General features: G+C 53.5%; 1 protein-coding gene across 3 annotated transcripts in view; it reads right to left on the bottom strand.

The window, feature by feature from the left end:
- The window catches only part of LAMC3 (laminin subunit gamma 3), a 61,202-nt gene that overhangs the window by 5,820 nt on the left and 36,119 nt on the right, over positions 1 to 19,263 (bottom strand). For 2 of the 3 annotated variants that reach the window (XM_082400695.1, XM_082400697.1), the window contains exons 12-24: positions 18,829 to 19,047; positions 17,060 to 17,248; positions 13,170 to 13,415; positions 12,174 to 12,327; positions 11,363 to 11,505; positions 10,688 to 10,866; positions 9,220 to 9,355; positions 7,995 to 8,200; positions 7,537 to 7,613; positions 6,174 to 6,308; positions 4,835 to 5,021; positions 3,716 to 3,865; positions 1,457 to 1,559 (exon numbers count right to left, since the gene is read on the bottom strand). In XM_082400695.1, the coding sequence (XP_082256821.1) occupies positions 1,457 to 1,559; positions 3,716 to 3,865; positions 4,835 to 5,021; positions 6,174 to 6,308; positions 7,537 to 7,613; positions 7,995 to 8,200; positions 9,220 to 9,355; positions 10,688 to 10,866; positions 11,363 to 11,505; positions 12,174 to 12,327; positions 13,170 to 13,415; positions 17,060 to 17,248; positions 18,829 to 19,047 (2,124 nt within the window). The remainder of the gene's footprint in view (positions 1 to 1,456; positions 1,560 to 3,715; positions 3,866 to 4,834; positions 5,022 to 6,173; positions 6,309 to 7,536; positions 7,614 to 7,994; positions 8,201 to 9,219; positions 9,356 to 10,687; positions 10,867 to 11,362; positions 11,506 to 12,173; positions 12,328 to 13,169; positions 13,416 to 17,059; positions 17,249 to 18,828; positions 19,048 to 19,263) is intronic. The other variant, XM_082400696.1, reaches the window with a different exon arrangement.

Below are 19,263 nucleotides of genomic sequence, written 5' to 3'. Positions count from 1 at the left end.
TAGACAAAGTCAAAATTTAAAAAGAATCAAGGGGACTTCCCTGGTGATCCAGTGGTTAAGAATCCACCTTCCAGTGTAGGGGACGTGGATTCGATCCCTGGGCAGGGAACTAAGATCCCACATGCCGCGGGGCAACTAAGCCCACGCATCGCAACGAAAGATCCCGTGTGCTGCAACCAAGACCTGATGCAGCCAATAAATAAATAAATAAATAAATAAATATTTTTTAAAAAAAGAATCAAGCCGTCTAATATCCAGGGACATAATACTACATAATCATTCTATGGAGATAATCCAAAAGTTAGATCTACTTTGCTTCCTGTACACAGAATTGGCATTTCTTAAAGTGCACTCTGGGGGGACTCCCCTGGTGGCACAGTGGTTAAGAATCCGCCTGCCAGTGCAAGGGACACAGGTTCGAGCCCTGGTCCAGGAAGATCCCACGTGCTGCAGAGCAACTAAGCCCGTGCGCCACAACTACTGAGCCTGAGCTCTAGAGTCCGCGAGCCACAACTACTGAGCCCACGTGCCACAACTACTGAAGCCTGTGCGCCCAGAGCCCGTGCTCTGACACAAGAGAAGCCACCACAATGAGAAGCCGTGCACCGCAACAAAGAGCAGCCTCCGCTCGCCACGACTAGAGAAAGCCCGTGCGCAGCAACGAAGACCCAACACAGCCAAAAAAAAAAAAAAAAAAGTGCACACTGGGGAGCCCTAATTCTACAGGGTGTTGATAAATGCTAGGGGAAATTAAGTTTACATAAAGTGAACCCGGTTTCTCTATTGAAGGACTTCTCAGAGCCTTTAATATTCTCAGGTGTGCACTGCAAAGGCCTCAGGGGGATCTACAGCACGTGACATTTCCTAAACTTATTTGAACACAAATCCTCTCTTGGCAGAGCACCTACAGGCTAGGGGCTGTTCCACATTTCATTCAGTAAAATTTCCTTTCTTGGTCTACCCAACTGTAAAATGGGGGCACTTGGCCTCATTTTCCTACAGCTCAAGAGAGACCTGGACTCGCATCAACCCATCAACCCACGTTCTAAAGAGAAACGCTGCATCCCTTCCCATAGCCCCACTGGACGTTGGACCAGGGCAGCCATATTTGTACCAGGTAACCAGACCCCCCAGCCAGAGTGGCCTAGATCAGGGATGGACAGCTGATGGCATCAGATTCTCTTCCCATCTGGTCCTGAGGGGCTCTGCGTGTGGTCTGATGATGGATGGTCACTTAGGCAAGAACCTGGTGAGTGGTATGTGGGATGGGGAGGGACAAGCAACCACAGGAGAGGGAGGTCCTTAGAGGCAGAGGGAATGGTCTCCTTGGCTTATGCCCACATGACTGGACTTCTGTCCCCAGCAGCCAAGCCTGCCCTGGCTGAGGCATGAGTCCTGGTGTCTGTCATCGGCATCTGTGCAGCCATGAGCCCGGGGCTAAGCAGGGCACACATACCTTCTAGGTCAGCCAGCAGAGTCCTGGCTCCTGTGACAGTCACCATGGCAGCCTGGACAGATGAGGAAGCCCGGGTCAGGGCAGCTCTGGCTTCCCGGTGCAGCTGGAGAGAGAAGAGAGAGGCTGCTCAGGTGGTGCTGGAGGTGTGCTGGGCAGAGAGGGGTCAGGTGGGCACCAAACCCACATGTACAAGGTCCCAAAACATCACCAAAACTCTGACACTGAATTATGCTGTTTACCAGGAACATCTGATTTGTTTTATTATACCAATGTTAAACCTTGAATATCTCTCCCAAGAAGTTACCTGTCTCACAAAAGCTCAGAGGAAAACTGGAACCTAAGGACTAAAAGAAAGATGGACAACTGAAAATTTCTTGTCAGAATGCTGCTGCATCTCAGCCAGAGGATGTGAAGTAGTGAATCTGTTTATTATACAACTTTTAGTCATAGAAAATTAGTTTCTTCCCCATTGCCACTAAAAAAGGCTGGATACTTAAAGAATACGGGTTTGATGGATGAATAGACACACAAAATGTGGTGTAGCCACATAATGGAATATTATTCAGCCATGAAAGGGAACTACGATGTGGATGAACCTGGAAAATATTATGGTAAGTGAAAGCAGCCAGACACAAAAGGTCACGTACGGCACGATTCCATTTATATGAAATGTCTGAAATAGGTAAATCCATAGAGGCAGAAAGCAGATGGGCAGTCGCCAGGGGCTGGGGGGAGGGAGGAATGAAGAGTGACTGCTTAATGGGTATAAGCAGTCACCCTTTGGGGTGATGAATGTTTTGCAACTAGACAGAGGTGGTGCTTGCACAACATTGGGAATGTGCTAAATGCCACTGTGTTGTACACTTTCAAATGGGTAATTTTATGTGGTGTGAATATCAATCCATCAATCAATCAATCATGCGGGGTTTAAAAAAATTTTTTTGGTAAAGTCTTTATTGAATTTGTTACAGTACTGCTTCTGTTTTATGCTTTGGTTTTTTTGGCTGCGAGGCATGTGGGATCTTACCTCCTCGATCAGGGATGGAACCTGCATGCCCTGCATTGGAAGGAGAAGTCTTAACTACTGGACCGCCAGGGAAGTCGCAATCATGTGGGTTTGAAGAGCCACCAGATGCTGCCCTGGGAGCCCTTGTGTCTTAAGTCTTACTCCAAATGCCTAGCAGGATGGGAGAGGAAGGTGGGAGGCACTGTGTTGGGGCACTGCGCACTGGGGTCTGGTCCTGACTCTGCTGTGGCTTCATCTGTGCCCCAGACCAGGGTGATGGACTAAATCAATGGGTACCACCCCAGGGGGCCCTGACACAGCACAGCTCTCCCGGTATGTGACAGGCACCAGGCCCAGCTGTTCGGATGCAGGCAACAGCTTTCTGCCTTGTTTCTTGTCTTTAAGAGGAAAATAAAGATGGATACAGGGGACTTCCCTGGCGGTCCAGCGGTTAAGACTCTGCACTTCCACTGTACGGGGCACGGGTTTGATCCTTGGTCGGGGAACTAAGATCTTCCGTGCCCCACCCCCCCAAAAAAAAGATGGCTATGGGATAAGCCACTTCTGGGATTTGAATAAGGTCTGTAGATTAGCTCATTGTATTATATCATGTTGATTTCCTTATTTTGATCCTTGTAAGGTGGTTGGGTAAAACATTAACAGAAGGAGAATCTGTGTGAAGGGTATATGGGACTTCTTTGTGTTTTCTTCACAACCTCTATCTAAGTCTAGATGAAAAGATGAAAAGTTAAAAAAAAAACAACAGTTGAAGGGGTGCTTATACTTTAATAGGTTGGAAACCACTGGCTGGGGCTCAATTCACCCCATAATTCTTGAATTTCCTGATTATTTAGCCTTGCCTCCCCTCCTGGGCTGTAAATGCCAAACAGTGGGGTTTAGCACTAGAGCAACATATGTGCTCACTAAACTATCTGGCAAGTGAACTAACGAATGCAAGAATAAGTGAATGAGACCCATCCCAGCTGTAATTAACACTGAGTAAGGGTGGTGGGCGTGGCTCTGTCTGTCTGTCCATCCTGCCTCCTCTCACACCTTTACTCCTTCTCGGGAAATCAAGACCTCCTGCCTTGGCACGAGCTGAGGTTCTCTAGAATTTGGGGGAAGGCACTGGAGGGGTAGGAAGAACTACTTCTGGTCTTTGCCCTTCCCTCCCCCTGCAACCCCTGAGCCCAGATCATGCCTGGGGCAGCCCCAACCTTCTCCAGGTGCTGCCTCAAAGGACAAGAGCCCACCTGCATAAGGGGCTCCGTCTTGTGCAGCACGGCCTGGGCGGTGGCCTGGAGGGCCCGGGCAGCCTCGGTGACCATGCGCTCTCTCGATGTGACCATCTTCTCCAGGGCCTGCACCTTCAGGCCCAGGGTCCTGGCCTGGGACTTCTGAGGCTGCCGGGAGATGGAGGGCTCAGACAAGGCCTGATGGGAAGGTCCGAGGGGCAGGTCCTCTACTGGGTGGGAGAAGCCCAGGGGCAGGGACCGTGGGGGGCAGGGTTGCACGTGGACCCTAAGAAGCAGAGGGGCCAGGGCGAGAGAAGCCAGACTGGGGAAGCTGTCACTTGAGGTTTGATTCCAGCCCCGGCAATTTCTAGAAGCGCAGACTCAGGCAACCCAGCTGACCTCCCTGACCTGCGTTTCCTTCCCCAGGCTCACAATCCTTTAGCTGAAACCTTGGGGCCGGACGTACTTCTGAATTCAGAATTTCCTGTGGGGACTGCTTATTACCTAACGCCCTCAGCAGTATCTGGGGCAGTGCTCAGGGCCAAACATGTCACTACCTACATTTTCCTTCTTCACACACAGCAGGAGGATCAAACAGCCTGAGTAAACAGCCTGGGAGCAGTCAGTCCTGGGCAGGCTGGGCCCCAGATACATTTCTATAAGTTTAGTCTTTTTTTTTTAAAGTTTAGCTCCCAAGTTTTGGAATTTCAGGATTACTGAGAAGACTTGATGAGCTGATTTATCCAGAGGTGAGGAGCATAGGGTGACGGGCACATAGGGGATGAGGGCATTACTCACGAATCCCCTCCGGCCCCTCATGGATGCAGCCCTGAAATAACCAAATGGGTGAGCTCTAGCCAAAAGACAGACAAAGTAACCGAGGCACAGGGATGGGAAGTCCTTTGCCAAGGTCACAGAGCTAGAGTGGTGGAGCTGGGATTTGGCCCCATGTCCGTCTGGTGTCGCTACCAATGCCACTATGATGAAGGAGAGGCCTCGGCCTTGATATTATCATTATAATCAACAACAAAGATTGGCTGAGATCTTTTAATCAACTGCCAGAGAGTTAGAAATAAGCCATGTCCTCTGCCTCTGCCTGGGCCGCACTGGTTTCCCAGCTGCCACATTCTCCCTCACAACCACCGCGTGCAGAGCTCCAAGGACAGCTGAGCTGACCGGTGCCGCAGGAGCAGCCGGTGAGGCCAGACGCTGGGCTGCATCTGCGCCGACTTGCTGCACGGCGGCCAGCACCCTCTCAGCTTCAGGCAGCACCTCTGCCACGGCCGTGCCCAGCGCCCTCTGGGCCGCGTGTACCTCCTGGTACCTGGGAGGAGACAGAGGCAGGATGGCCCAGGCACAGGATGTAGGCCATCCCTCCCCATTGCTGTCCCGGCCCCACCCCCCATTGGAGGCCCCGGTTGAAGGGGCTCTGGCAACTTCTCGGGCAGAACCGCCATCTGCGGAGTTGGTACCCAGCAGCTGGCCTCGGAAACTGGCCGCTGCTCGGCAGCTGTCTAATGAATGGGAAAGGCAGCCGAGGGACTGCATTCTTGTTTCCTCATTCACTTAATTCAATCACGCTTTTCTGAAGGAGCTCCCGCTTGGTTTCCACTTGAGAATCACATGTTTTGCAAATGTTTGGCTCCTCTGGATGAATCATGAAGAGGAAAATGCCTGGTGTTGTTGGAGGGATAGCGGCCCAGGCCCTGATGCCCTTGAGTGACCTTGGGCATGTTGCTCTCCAGGTAAATGGAGACCTCTGGGCTGCTTGACTGTTCTGGGGCCCTTTTTCCCTGAAATGCTGTAATCAATCAACTAGGACAGCTTTCCTGTCCAGCTGTCCACACCCTGCCCCACCCAGCTGCCCCTACCATGGGTACTGCTGGACCCACCCTCCCCCACCCCGCCAGGGTGCCTCCCATCCCTCACCCCTTTACAGAGAGCCAGCCCCCCTGCCCCTGGGAGTGGGCCATGTGATCCACCCAGCCATACCGATTGGCTCAGGACTGGCCACCTAACCCAAGCTGGGCCAATCAGATTCTCTCATCTAGGAAATCCACTTGGGCTCAGTGAGACGTTGGTGGGTCTCCACTGACCCTCTGAATGAGCTGGATACAAGGGGGCCACCCACAGCAGAGAAGCAGAGGCCAAGAAGAAAGCTGGTGCCTGAGAGGAGCTCCCCAGGGGTCTGGGGAGGGGCAGGGGAGCTTCAGGGGGCCGAGGATGTGCTGATGTGGGTCCTCCTTGTTTAGGTTCTCATTCCTTCTCTCCAGAGGCTGAGCTGCACCCCGGCATGAGTGGGTTCCTCTAACGCACCACCAAGCAGGCCCAAGACCCTAGGCATCGCACCCCGCCCCAAAGAACATCAGGACTCAAGGGAAGGAAGCCAGTTCCGGAACCAGCGGCCTCTGACCAGGCCCTGCCAGCTTCAGGAAGCCAACCCAAGCTCCTACCCATACCTGGGAGGTCTCCTCACCTGTCCTCTAGCTCCTGCTGGGCCTCCAGGGCTGTTCTCCCCTCCACCAGACTCCAGAGAAGCGCATAACTGCTGTTGGAGGTGAGCAGGGCCCTCCGAGCAGTGGTCTCAATCCTGGTGGTGGTGTCCCTGTGACTGTGTGACAATACCCGCCCGACCATCACCAGGAGCTGACACAGAAGGTGGCCTGGGCCCAATCCCCACGCCCCCGCCACCGCATGGGCCTCTTGCTGTCCCAAAGAGAGTACAGCCACGGGTGCCAGGCTCCTCTCCTCCCTCTGCCTGACACACAGTGAAGACTGATGGGAAGGGGACCCAGGCCCCTGTTCCTGTTATATAGGGTTTATGCCTGTTGTCCTGGCATAATAAATAATAGGGCCTTTTATCACACATAAAATCTCAGCTTGGACAATAAATTATATGGTTACCCTAATAAAGACAGCATAGAAAAGACAGCCTGGGTTTGAATCTGGCTCTATCACTTCTAACCCCGTGTCCTTAAGCAAGTCACTTTACTTCTCTGAGTCTCTTTTCTCATCTGTAAAATGGGTCTACAGTCCCTAAAGTACAGCTAAAGGGACAAATTGCTTCAGAGCTTGTGTCTTTAGGATCTTAAGCTGCTTCTTAAAAGCAGTGGATGAAACAACCCAAATGTCCATCAACGGATGACTCGATAAACAAAATGTGGCATATTCGTACAATGGAATATTATTTGGTTGTAAAAAAAATGAAGTACTGATATATGGTACAATGTGCATGAACCTTGAAAATATTATGCTGTATGAAAGAAGCCAGATACAAAAGACCATGTGTATGATTCCATTTATATGAAATGTCCAGATTGGCAAATCTATAGAGACGGAACATAGATTAGTGGTTACCAGGGGTTGAGGAGGGTGAGGAGGAATGGGGAGAGATGCCTAATGGGTACTTGTTTCTGGGGTAAGGAAAATGTTCTAAAACTGATTGCGGAGATGGTTGCACAATTCTGTGCATATTCTGTGCAATTCTGTGAATATACTGAAAACCACTGAATTGTACTTTAACTGGTTGACTTGCATGGCATGTGAATTATATCTCAGTAAAGCTGTTATAAAAAAAAGCCAGTGAAGGCTCTCAGATGCCTTCAGTCGACCAATGTTAGCAGACCCCCACCCTGACCCCCACATCTCATGCCGTCCTTGCACACCTCTCCTTCCCACTGCGATGACACTTCAGCTCTGTACTCAAGTGATTCCAACTCCCGGGGTGGGGATACCTATGGGGCTGGCCCTGACCCTGGAAGCCCCCAGCAGAAGGGCTGGTCTCCCTTCATGGTTGTGTGGCCAGGACCTCACCATGCTCCCGGGGCATAAGGGCTCACCTCCTGGCGAGGGCACGGGCCTCTGTGGCCAGGTGGCTCCAGTTGGTGGGCTGGCCGAGCCCTTCCTGAGGAATCGCCTTTAGAGAAGAGAGAGAAATAGGAGGAAACTGATGGTCCATCCCTGAAGGGCAGGGCCTACATCTGGCTAAATTGTTGGGCAGACCTGGGCCATGCCACTTATTTCATAAACGCTCAGAGCCAGCCACAAAGTCAGCATCCAGTGGGCGGAGCCCTAGAGCTTGGAAATAACAGTAACGACGCCTACCACTTGCTGGGCATTCACTGTCTACTTGGAATACGACTCGTTCTTTGCAAATATTATCTCACTGAATCGGCAGAGGAGGCACTGTGTGACCGCTATTTTGCAGATGAGAAAACTGAGCCTCCCAAAGCAGGGGGTGGGGGCATGCCCCAGGCTCAGTAGAGGGGAGGAGTTGGGGAGGGGTCCCCTGGGGTACCAGAGATGCAAGGATGGTGGCTGCATGCAGAATCTCCTCTTCTGAGGACTCCAGCACCGCCTCTAGGTCTGCCAGCTGGACGCAGGTCTTCTCAGCTCTGGCCTGGGCACAGCGGGCATTCCTGCTCAGTGCCCGCAGCTGCTCTCGGGCAGCCTTCACAGCACCCTCAAGGCCTGTCACCTGCTCCAGGAAGTCTTCCTGGGCCCCTGCAGAAAGCCCAGAGTCCAGGAGTCACAGAGCAGTCGAGATTTCACTATAAAGCCTGCACCTTCAAGGGGCCCCATCTGTGTCCTCTACTCCTCCTGGGCACAGCTTGACTCCATCACCAGGCCTGAGCACTGGTTCCAAAGGAAAGGCCTCCCCATTTTACAGGTGCGAAGGTTGAGGCCCAGAGATGGCAAATCATGACCCAAGGTTCCCCAAACAGGAAGTCAGCCACAGAGGAAGGGCTGGAAGGAATCCAGGCCTTCTAGATCCACAGCGAACAATTCCTGAACCTGAGACAGCAGTAAAACCCGCCTTGAGTCAGCTCTGTAATTCGTAGCGTGGCTCAGTGTGGGCGTTTTAACGCACAGCATCTGATAGCTCCCTATTCTGTTAGTCTTGCAAACAGGTGCTCAGCTCACCTATGGCTGCTACAGGAGTACAGGTGCTTGTGAACACGAAATTTAACAAAATAAGCAATTCACGCTTGATGCTCCTAAATTTCAGTGTCCCAGGGACAAATTCCACGTGGACTTAATGACAATCTTTTTTCTTATTTACCCATTTATTTTCTATGCTGGGGATACAGCAGTGGGCAAAACGGCCAACAGTCAAAGACAGCAGGAACTTTACCTGTTCAGCACCTGGGACAGCGCCCCAATGATTATTTGTTGAGTGACTGACTCAACGAATAAACCCAACCCTGTCCTGACTGAGCTTATGGGTACAGTCTAGGTGGCGCAGGGGGCATGGGGACCGAGGCTATAGTCAGAGGCTGATGTTAATAAAGCTACAGAATACAACTGGGTGAGGGATATTGAAAGAGAGGTCCGTGGGATGACGGGACCACATAGCAGGAGGAACTCACTTAGTTGGGGAGGTCAGACAGGCTCTCCCAGCAAGTGAGTTCTCCGAGGGGTGAACCCGACTGAGGTCAGACTGAAGGGCTCCAAAGGGGGCATCTGACCAGCCAGCCCCCTCCCCTTGCCTCCCAGTCTCCCACTCTGCTCTCCCACTGTACCTTGCAGCAGGGGGTGGCCCTGGTAGACGTCCCCCCGTGGGGCCTCTCCCTGTAGAATGTCCAGTGGTCCCCTGCCACAGTTTGACCCCTGCAGCCACCCTTCCATCAGGGTCAGTCTGGCCTTCAGCTTGGCAGCCTGGAGGGGTCAGGGAAGGAACGGTGTGTGAGGCTGGTGGCCTAAAGTCCTGCTTGGAAACCTCTGCCTGGCCTGCCCGCCCCGAGCATTGCCTTCTCCAATCCTACCCTGGGCCCCAAAGCTAAGGACACACCGGACCTCTGAGAACCAACTGTGCCCACCCTGTCCTCGGAGCTGTCCCTTCCCTTCTCATACCCACAGCACCTGCTGGCATTCAGCCGACCACACCTCTGCCCTACTGAGGGAGGGAAGGGAAGGGAAGCCCCAGGACGATTTCTGTCTGTTTTGCTATGTTCCCAGGACTTGGCACAGAGCAGGCATGTGATCCTTGCAGGCTGAGTGAGTGTGCTTTGCAATGTCTCCGAGCCCCATTCTTTCAATCATATGAACAATACATGCATTTATGGAGCACTTGCTAGGGGCCAGGTATGAGCGACTGCTGGCCACGCACCAGCTCACGTTCACCTTGTAACCACCCTAAGGGGCAGGGGATACAGGTCCCGAGCCCACGCCTCGATTCCAAAGTCCAAAATGCTCTGAAAACCTGCAAAGCTTTCCATTCCTTATTGGGTGGCAAAATCAGGTTGAAAAAACCCTGCACTCATTTAGAAACTAAACTGCTCTGAACAAGGCTACTTATGATCTTTATTTACCCCCTTGGTGTGACTATTCACCTGTTTTCCTGCAGATGTATCACTGGGTTTGATTAGGGGGCTGGCCCAGGCACCGCTGGGAGTGGTACCTAATATTCAGCACACACCATCCTATCTTTCTACAGAACCATCACTGGTTTCAGGTAAGGGGCTGCAGGCCTGAACTATTTCATTTTGGAGTAGGAGAGACACACTGAAACTTACCAAGGCTGTCACCTGCCTGGGCATGTGACAACTAACAGGGTTGGTGGGGGGGGGTTGGGGAACCCCAGAGGTCATGCTCCTGACCCCTGCGCGACACCACCTCCCTGCTTGAAATACTACTTGTGTCCCATAATGGGCATTGCCCTCCTCCTGACCCTCCTTCAAAGGGCCTTCTGTGGTCTCGTCCCCATTGAACTTGAGAAAGTGTGAGACCTCGGCCTGGGTGGTCGGGAAGGACATGCCGCAGGAGCCACCTTTCTCCTGTCCGCTCAGGAGCCAGGGAAGGGCAGAGGTGGGGCTGGGCCAGGTGGCTGGGTGGGCACAAGAAGGAGGTGGCCGGTGGTCCCTGAAGGCCTGAGAGTTGTGGGTAAGTGGGCATTTCCCGGTGCCCAGCACAGAGCTGGTGCTCACTGAGGGCATGAAATGAACAGAAGGTGCAGCGGCCCTGGGCAGGGCCTGGATGGGGAGGGCTCACCTCCTTCTTCACCAGGGTGTAGCAGGACGGGCACTCCTGGCAGTGTGTGCCGCCGGCCGTGAGGAAGAAGTTGTCCTGGCAGAGGTCACACTTGTAGCCCACAAAGCCGGGCTTGCACACACACGTGCTGTTCTCATGACATTGGGCCGAGGCGGCGCCCAGCGGGGAGCACCTGCAGGCTGGGGGGGGGCCGGGGCAGACGGCGCTGGGTGCCCTGATGGCCACCCCACACTGGAACCCCCAGGTCCCCTGCACCCTTGCACCTGGCTGCTCCAGACCCCGTGGGCAGCTCAAGTACATTCCTGGGTCCTTCCTGGGAGACTGATTCAGAAGGTTGGAGGTGATGACTGAGGGCCTGAGTTATTTCAGTGCCCCTGGGATCTGAGGACCAGTCAGGTTTAGGACTGCCACGCAGTCTAACCGTACAAATGAGGCCCAGAGAGGTGACCTGATGGCCCCAGGCACACAGGAATTTAGCAGTGGAGTCTAGGACTAGATTCTTGGCCTCCTATGCTGTCTTCTGCTCTGCTCACTCACTCCATGTTCCCACGGCTGCTCTAAGAAAACCTGCCCCGTATCTGATCTCTCTCCTGCTGCATGGCCATCTTCCCCACTGGTCCTCTTTCCTAGAAGCCTCATTCTCTAGGCAGCCTGGGAAGGACCCGGCTTCCTTACCCCGGCAGCCCTTGATGGAGAAGCCGAAGAAACCCAGCTGGCATCTGTCACAGGCCTGGCCCTCGACGCCTGGACGGCAGGGGCACTGCCCGGTCTCGGGGTGGCACTGGTCCTCCTGGGAGCCCAGCGGGTGGCACTTGCAGCTACGATAAGGGAAGGGACCCAGGTCTGAGTCCAGCTCTGGGCCACTCCCAGCCCCACCTCTGCCGGCTAGGGCTGGTGATCACGCCCTCTGTTGACAAGGCCCCATCTCTGTGTCTGCACATGTCAAACAGCTTCCCTCAAGCTGTGCCCCGGAAAGCACAGTCTCATAAAATGCTCCCCCACCCAAAAAAAAAAGGTATGGGGACATATATACATTTGGACTATACCCTTCAGTTGGAAAGTCACAATGCAATTAGCATATTAAAGGCCTGAGAAGTCTGGTCAGGAAGAAACCTGTTTGCTTCACTGGGCATTTCCCTGGAGTTCTCCACTGCTCCGTAAAGATGGTATCTAAGCTGCTGCCGTGGCCCAAAAGGTCACAGAGTGACGGAGTTACCGAGAAGGGAATCAGAGACCAAACCAGCCCCTGCCCACCTGGACATCCCTTAGGGCTGCTCTTGGCCCGCATCCTGGGTTGGCAGGGCCATGAATCTGACCCCCAAGGGACCGTCCCTTTGTCCCCCTTCAGTGCAGGGCACAGTGTACCTGGCAGTGGGCCTGGGATGACGCATGCCAAGCCAGGCCCCTCTCTGGAGGCTCCCTGGCGACTTCTTCCCTCCTGGAGAAACACCCAGGGGAAGGGCACCCACAGCCTCGCCCCACCCACCTCCGGCAGCCCCTGCCAGGCTGGAGGTGGTAGAAGCCAGGGCTGCAGTGGCCACAGTCCCGTCCGGTCGTGTGAGGCAGGCAGGCGCACTGGCCGGTCGCTGGGTCACAGGGCCTCTGCTCACTGACTGAGCCCTTCTGGTGGCAGCTGCAGGCTGGGGGTGGGAGCGGGAAGGCAAGTTGGGGAGCCATGCCGACCATCTGCTCAACCTTTGGGGACCCAGGAGAGGCAGAGAAGATGGGGAGCCCACAGAGATGACTCACGTTCAGCTCAGACTCCTAAGCAGTCTCTGAAAAAAGGTTCTAGGGCTGGGCTCAAGTCTCAGCCCATTTTCTATGTCCTTGGACAGACAGCCCAGAATAGTCGTGGTGGCAGATGGCCCTTCTGAGCCTGCCCTGAGTCCCCACAGGCTGGAGAGAAGGCCAGAAACTTGGTTGGGGGTTAGGGGCAGACCTCTGTTCCCACTGTTTTGGGTCACTTGTCTCTGCTCTCCTGGGCCCCATAAAACAAGAGGCTGACAGGTGCTGCAAGGAGCAGGGGCTCAGGAGCACGTGAGTTTGGGGCAAATGCTGAGCTTCTCCCTGCAGCACTTCTGGAAGCCTCCCACGAGCTCATGCACGCTGTGGCCCTCTGAGAGGGCGCAGAGGGCTGAGCATCTCGGTGGGGAGGCACGGCCTGACAGGAAGCCCAGGGGCAGGACAAACATGATGAGTGGCACAGGCCATCTGGGACAGTCTTGCATGCCAACTGTGGAGCGTGAGATAAGTGCTGAATTATCCGGGCAAGAAAAAAAAAAAAATCACAGGGTCAGAGTTGATCAGATCCCAAGGCTGAAAGACCTCGGAGATGAGCAAACCCTTACACTTTCTTGACAAGGCAACAGAGAAGGTGAGTAACCTGCCTAAGGTTGCACAGCCTTGCAGAGCAGCCAGCTGGATCTGGTGGAGAAGGGGCCCACCACGCCCCACCCTGTGGGTCTGGGAGGGGGGCACTCACGCATGCATTTGTCTGCGGGCCGAGGGGACAGGGCGCTCCCGTAGAAGCCTTCCTGACAGCTCTCACAGTGGGCACCTGTCGTGTTGTGTAGGCATCGCAGGCAGCGGCCGGACAGGGGGTCACAGTTGCCCACTGCGTTGGGGTCCACGTTCCCACTGCACTGACACAGCTGGCAGGGCTGGGGGGCCCCAGAGAGCCCCAGCGGGTCCCCAAAAAAGCCATCATCACAGATCTCACAGCGCCACCCTGGGAAAGGAGAAACCTTGTGTGATTGAGGAACCCAGCCCGCTGGGTCCCTGAGGGATGAGGCCGGGCACGAACCAAAGTGAGCTCCCTCAAGTCTCCTTGTGGAGCAGAGCAGGGGCTCTGGGGTCAGTCTGACCTGGGGCCAGGGCCCAGCTGGGCCATTAGCAGGCTGTGTGGTCTTAAGCAAGTCACTGTGCCTCTCTGAACTTGGACTCCTTGTCTGCAGAGTGGGGACAATAATGGAAGCTACCTCAAAGGACTGTTGAGAAGGTTTGGTGAGATCACTTGTGCAAAGCACTTAGCACAGGTCCTGGCACATGGCTGGTGCTCAACAGTAGTGGCTGTTGTCACCCATTCACCATCATCACCCTCCTCGTCATCATGTCATCACCCACATTCTCCTCATCATCACCAGTCTCTTCATCAGCGCCTTGACCATCATCTTCATCATTATCGTCATCACCACCTTTGTCGACGTCATCTTCATCTTGCTCATCTTTGTCATCGTTATCATCCATCATCTTCATCATTATTGCCATCATCTTGATGATTATCTTCATCATCATCACCTTCATCATCATCTTCATCACCATCTTGATCTTCATCATTAGCATCAACTTGATTACCTTCATCATCTTCATCATCGTCTTCCTTGTCTCCATCTTCAACAGCACTGTCACCCTCTTCTTCACCCTTCTGTCCCTCATCCTCTCCCCCGTCTCCCTCCCTCAGTTGTGGTTGCTTTTTCGTTTGTGGTTTCTGACCCCTTTGCCTTTTCTGCTTCCCATGGTTTCTGAACTCCATTTGGACTGTTTATTTCATACTCCCACCTTGCTTCCTGGGTTTGATCTGGGGCTGCTGCTTTATCTTCCAGCCCCAGGGTTACTGTGAGTCTCAAAAAAGATGGTGTGTGAGGAGGCCTTTGGAGGGTCATGGCCTGGGAGATTCACTCTGAACGCAGATGGGGCATAAAAGAACACACTTGTACCATGTGCTTCATGCAGTGGCAGATCATTCTTGGTAAATACACCTTCCTCTCTGTGTATATCTGCATGAAACAGACGACTGGGGGCACTCTGGGGGTGGCAGGATGATGGGCATCTTAAGCTGTCTTCTTGCTTGTATGCCCATTCATGTTCCTCTTTACACTTTTACAAACAGTTTACATTGTTACAATGAGTATTACTAACTTTATAATTTAAAAAATAGCTACTGTCGTGGTGAAAAATAGTTGTGGGCTCCCTGCGTCCTCAAAGTTCATTGGTCCAGTTGAAATCAAGTTAATGCGACTAAAGGCGGGCAACCTTGAACACGGAGAGGAGGAATACTAAGGAAGAGATGAAAAAAAAAGAGAGAAAAGGAAGGAAAAGAAAAATCTGAATGGAGTTCAAGGTAGAGGCTAGTGTCTGGCTTTGAGACTCTGAAATAGAAATGAAGTAAGAGGGGGGAATTCAATGATTAGGACTCCACGCTCTCACTGCAGAGGGCCTGGGTTCAATCCCTGGTCAGGGAACTAAGATCCCGCAAGCTGCGCAGCGCGGCCAAAAAAACAAGTAAGACGGGCAAACACCATTTTGAAGAATGTGGTCTCCATAGTTAACCTGCCATCCACCTGGGACCACGTGAGGACAGCTCCCAGGTAGGAGGCAGCTGCAAGGGTTCAGGATGGTAGACAAGTGAGGCAGGCAGGGATCAGGACTTGACCCTGGTCAGTCCCGGCTCAGACTGTCTGGGTGAGTTCTCTGCTCAGACTGCCTGGGTGAGGGCTTTGGCGGGACCTGAAGGATGCTGGTGTGATAAAGACAGGAACTGGTACAAAGCCCCAGGGCCTAATGTCGACCCCAGGCAGCCTTCCCAGGGTTCCCTCTGTGGACAGCAGTGCCTTGCTCCCCCGAAACCCTCCCTTGGGTAACTTCTCTAAGTGTCCCCCCCTCACTGAGTGGGATCCCCTCGTGTTGCAGACCAGAGGAAGCCACAGGTAGGGAGCCAGGAGATATGGGGAAGTTTATGGAAACAGAGGGGCATCATGATGGCAGGGGGCAGGGTCCTGTGGTGGGACCTCACTCCCTCAGTTCTTGGGACCCCTGCTCTGGGGCATCTCCCCAGCCCTGCTAGCCGTCAGGGAGCTGCTTTCAGAGTGGTCCCAACAAAGCAGGCATCTGACAGGACCGAGGTAATGGGCTGTCCTGATGCAGCCACAGGTACTAGATGTAGAACCAGATGTCTGGGAACCTTGGAACATTATGCCAAGTGAAACAAGCCAGACACAGGGCTTCCCTGGTGGCGCAGTGGTTAAGAATCGCCTGCCAATGCAGGGGACACAGGTTCGAGCCCCGGTCCAGGAAGATCCCACGTGCTGAGGAGCAACTAAGCCCGTGTGCCATAGCTATTGAGCTTGCGCTCTATAGCCTGCGAGCCACAACTGCTGAGACTGCATGTCACAACTACTGAAGCCCACGCGCCTAGAGCCCGTGCTCCGCAACAGGAGAAGCCACTGCAATGAGAAGCCCGCGCACTGCAATAAAAAGTAGCCCCTGCTCGCCGCAACTAGAGAAAGCCCGCATGCAGCAACAAAGACCCAACGCAGCAAGAAAGGAAGGAAGGAAGGAAGAAACAAAGAAGCTAGACACAAAAGGACAAACACCGTCTGAGTCCACTTACATGAGGTACCCAGAATAGTCAAATTCAGAGACAGAAACTAGAATGGTGGATGGCAGGGGCTGTGAGGAGGGAGAACTATTAAACAATAATTTAATGGGTGTGAAGTTTCTATTTAGGATGATTAAAAAAAATTCCGTGGATGGATGGTGGTGATGGTTGCACAACATTGTGAATGTACTTAAGGCCAGTGAATTGTACACTTTAAAAGTGGTTAAAATGGCAAATTTTGTGTTATGTGTATTTTGCCAAAATTAAAAAAAATCAATAATGGTATATACCGAAAAACCATTGAACTGTACACTTTAAATGGGTGAATCATAGGGTATGTGAATAATATCTCAATAAAGCTGTTTTTTTTTTTAAAAATCAGCTGCCTAGGATGACTCTGAGTCCTGGACCGGGAATGAGGAACAGGCAGAGGGCTGGGGATGGGGACACTTCTGCTTCAGACATTTATCTGGTGACAGTTTAAAATTTTATGTATGTATGTATTTATTTATTTATTTGATGCACCATGTGGCTTGCAGGATCTTAGTTCCCCGACCAGGGATCGAACCCAGGCCCACGGCAGTGAAAGCCCCGCGTTCTAACCACTGGATTGTCAGGGAATTCCCATGACGACATTTTTTAAAGCTGCAAGTTCAGTCAGAGGTTTTCCACCTTAGCTATGTAAAAGAATCAGCCAGGAAACTTGATAAGAATACGGATTCCTGAACTCTGTCTTAAGCTACTAAACCAGGCTCTGCGGGGCCAGGACCGGACATGAGGATTTCCAAAATCCCACGTGGTATGTTCAGTGGCCCAAGTTCTGACAGGAACCCATTCAGCCCAGGGCCCTGGCTATGAGGCTATGAGACTCAGTGTCCCCAGAGGTCAGGCCTGTCACCCCTAAGCGGGGCCCTCCGTCATCTGTCACACTCCAGACCCAGGACTCACTCCTGGAGGCTGGGCAGAGGCAGGGCCCCAGGGCATGAGCCACTCACCTCTCTGGCCCGGGGGGCAGTGGGTACACACCACCTCTCTGCTCTCTGGGATGGTCACGCAGGCCGACTGTCCAGGGCACGGACAGGGCTGGCAGTCATCGGCTTGGCCTGTGAAGGGGTTGCCGTAGAAACCTGGCAAGCAGTGCTCACAGGACGGGCCCTCGGTGTGGTGGCCGCATAGGCAGATCCCTGAAGGGCAAGACAAGGACCTGGTCACCACTGTCTGAGCCCAGATACTCCAGCGACAGCAGGCAGGCTTCTGGCCGTGGGGGCCACAGAGCACGTCCCAGGCAGAAAAGGAGTGGGGACACTTCCAAGGTGGAGGCAGCATAGCCCAGGGATGAAGCGTCCACCCCAGGTTCACATCCGCCACTTACTGACCGTGTGAACCTGGGCACCCCTGTGCCTCAACGTCCTCACCTGCAAAATGGGCATAAATGGCTCTGACCTCAAAAGGTTTTCATCAGGATTCAATGAGGCCATGCAGTCAAAGTGCCCTGCACAGTCTCTCGCACACAATTATTATTACCGTCGTCATTATTATTTTGTATTCCAAAACCTGTAACCGAACCAGCTGACGATACAGCTAGCATTTGCTGTCACGGTTTTCCTTTTCCTCTTCCTCTGTGTCCTCTTTTTCCTTTTAATTGAAGCCTCCGTGTCCTCTTAACTTCAGGGACAGTGACACAGACCCAGGATTCTGGCCTTGACATGAGGCCCCCGTTTAGGGGGTCTATGGGTTTCCAGAGGTTTCCTGGTCTCATAGAACAGAACCCCCGTCTCTGCCCACTGGTTTCTAATGAAGGGGATTCTGCAAACCCCCTTCTCCAGCCCCACGGCATCTGGAGTCTTCTCAGAGCCACTGCCAGGGACTAAGGGAGGAGCCTGGCCGAGAAGGGGTTAAGCAAGACCAGCACTTCCCAGAGGCCCCCAGCAGCACCCAGCAGGGACTGAGGGGAACAGGAGGGGAGGGGACGCAGGGCGGACAGGCAGAGCAGGGGTGGCATCCAGGGGGAGCTGTCACACCTGCCCTGCTTTCCACTGGTCCCTGTCTCGGCCCAGCACCCACACGCTCACTACCCCTCCTCCCATCCAGGGTGGACGGCAGTGGCTGCTGTGCCCATTTTACAGATGAGGACTCGCCCAAATGGAGCTGGAGGTCACGCCAAGGCAAGGGGCTCCGAGGGATGACAAACCAGTCCCATCTCATGCGACAACTCTCCTGGAGCCCTGCATAGAAGGACTATGAGGTCTCATCTGGCTCGATTAGTGATGCCTGCCATGGGCACAAGAAGCGGGGAGGCCCCTCATGTCACCGGTGCATGCCCACCCTGGCTGGCCTGTTCATTCCCAGGTTACTGTGCTTTGTCAGCTGAGAAAAGACATTCCCTTTCCGGAGACCCCAGCAGCTCCAGGAGAGCAGCAGGGCGCTGACCCTCCCACCTCCTGTGCGAGGGATGGTACTGAACTTGTGGGAGGAGTAGCTCTGCCACCTATTGGCCGTGCAGCCTCCCTGCACCTTAGGTCCTTCACCGGTAAGACGGGACAGGAACGGTCCCGACACCGCCAGGGGGTTTTGCAGGATTCAATGACATAGCATATAAAAAGGTGCCTAGCACTTGGAGGGACTCGAGGACACCGTTTTATCGGTATTGTTTTCCGTGATCACTTACATGCTCATAGCTGACCCCGTGCAGGTCAGTACTCATCTCGCTGTTCTGTGTGCCCAGGTGGCCTTGCGGGGGTGGGGGGGATGCAGGGAGACTCACCTGTGTTGGGGTCACAGGTGCCATGCTGGTTACAGGTGCAGGGAACACAGCTGACATAGGGACCCCCCAGTGGTGTCTCCCTCTTGTATCCCAGAGCACAGGACTCACAGAACTGGCCCGTGTAGCCCCTGGGACATGAGCAAGTCTCCACCCAGGAGGCTGGGGGGGAGAGCCCCCGCCGGGCCGACGTGAGCCGGACCTCAGTCAGGAACACTGGGCCTGCAGATCGAGGATAGAGAGAAGGAGAGAGTTCCATGCACATGTTTCTCCCCCAAACCTTCCTATTCACATATGTAAAAGGCAAAGGGTTATTGGCCCACGTATACAAAGGCAGTCCATGGATCACTTACAATGTTTAAAAAACAGACCAAGGGCAAAGGAAAAAATAGGTAATTTTCAGAAGGAGAAATAGATATGGCTGGGAATTTTACAGAA

This window comes from Balaenoptera borealis (genome assembly GCF_965194805.1).
Source record: "Balaenoptera borealis genome assembly, chromosome: 8".
NCBI classification, from domain to species: Eukaryota; Metazoa; Chordata; class Mammalia; order Artiodactyla; family Balaenopteridae; genus Balaenoptera; species Balaenoptera borealis.
Note: the sequence above shows the minus strand (reverse complement) of the source record. Positions and strands in the feature narration are given on the sequence as shown.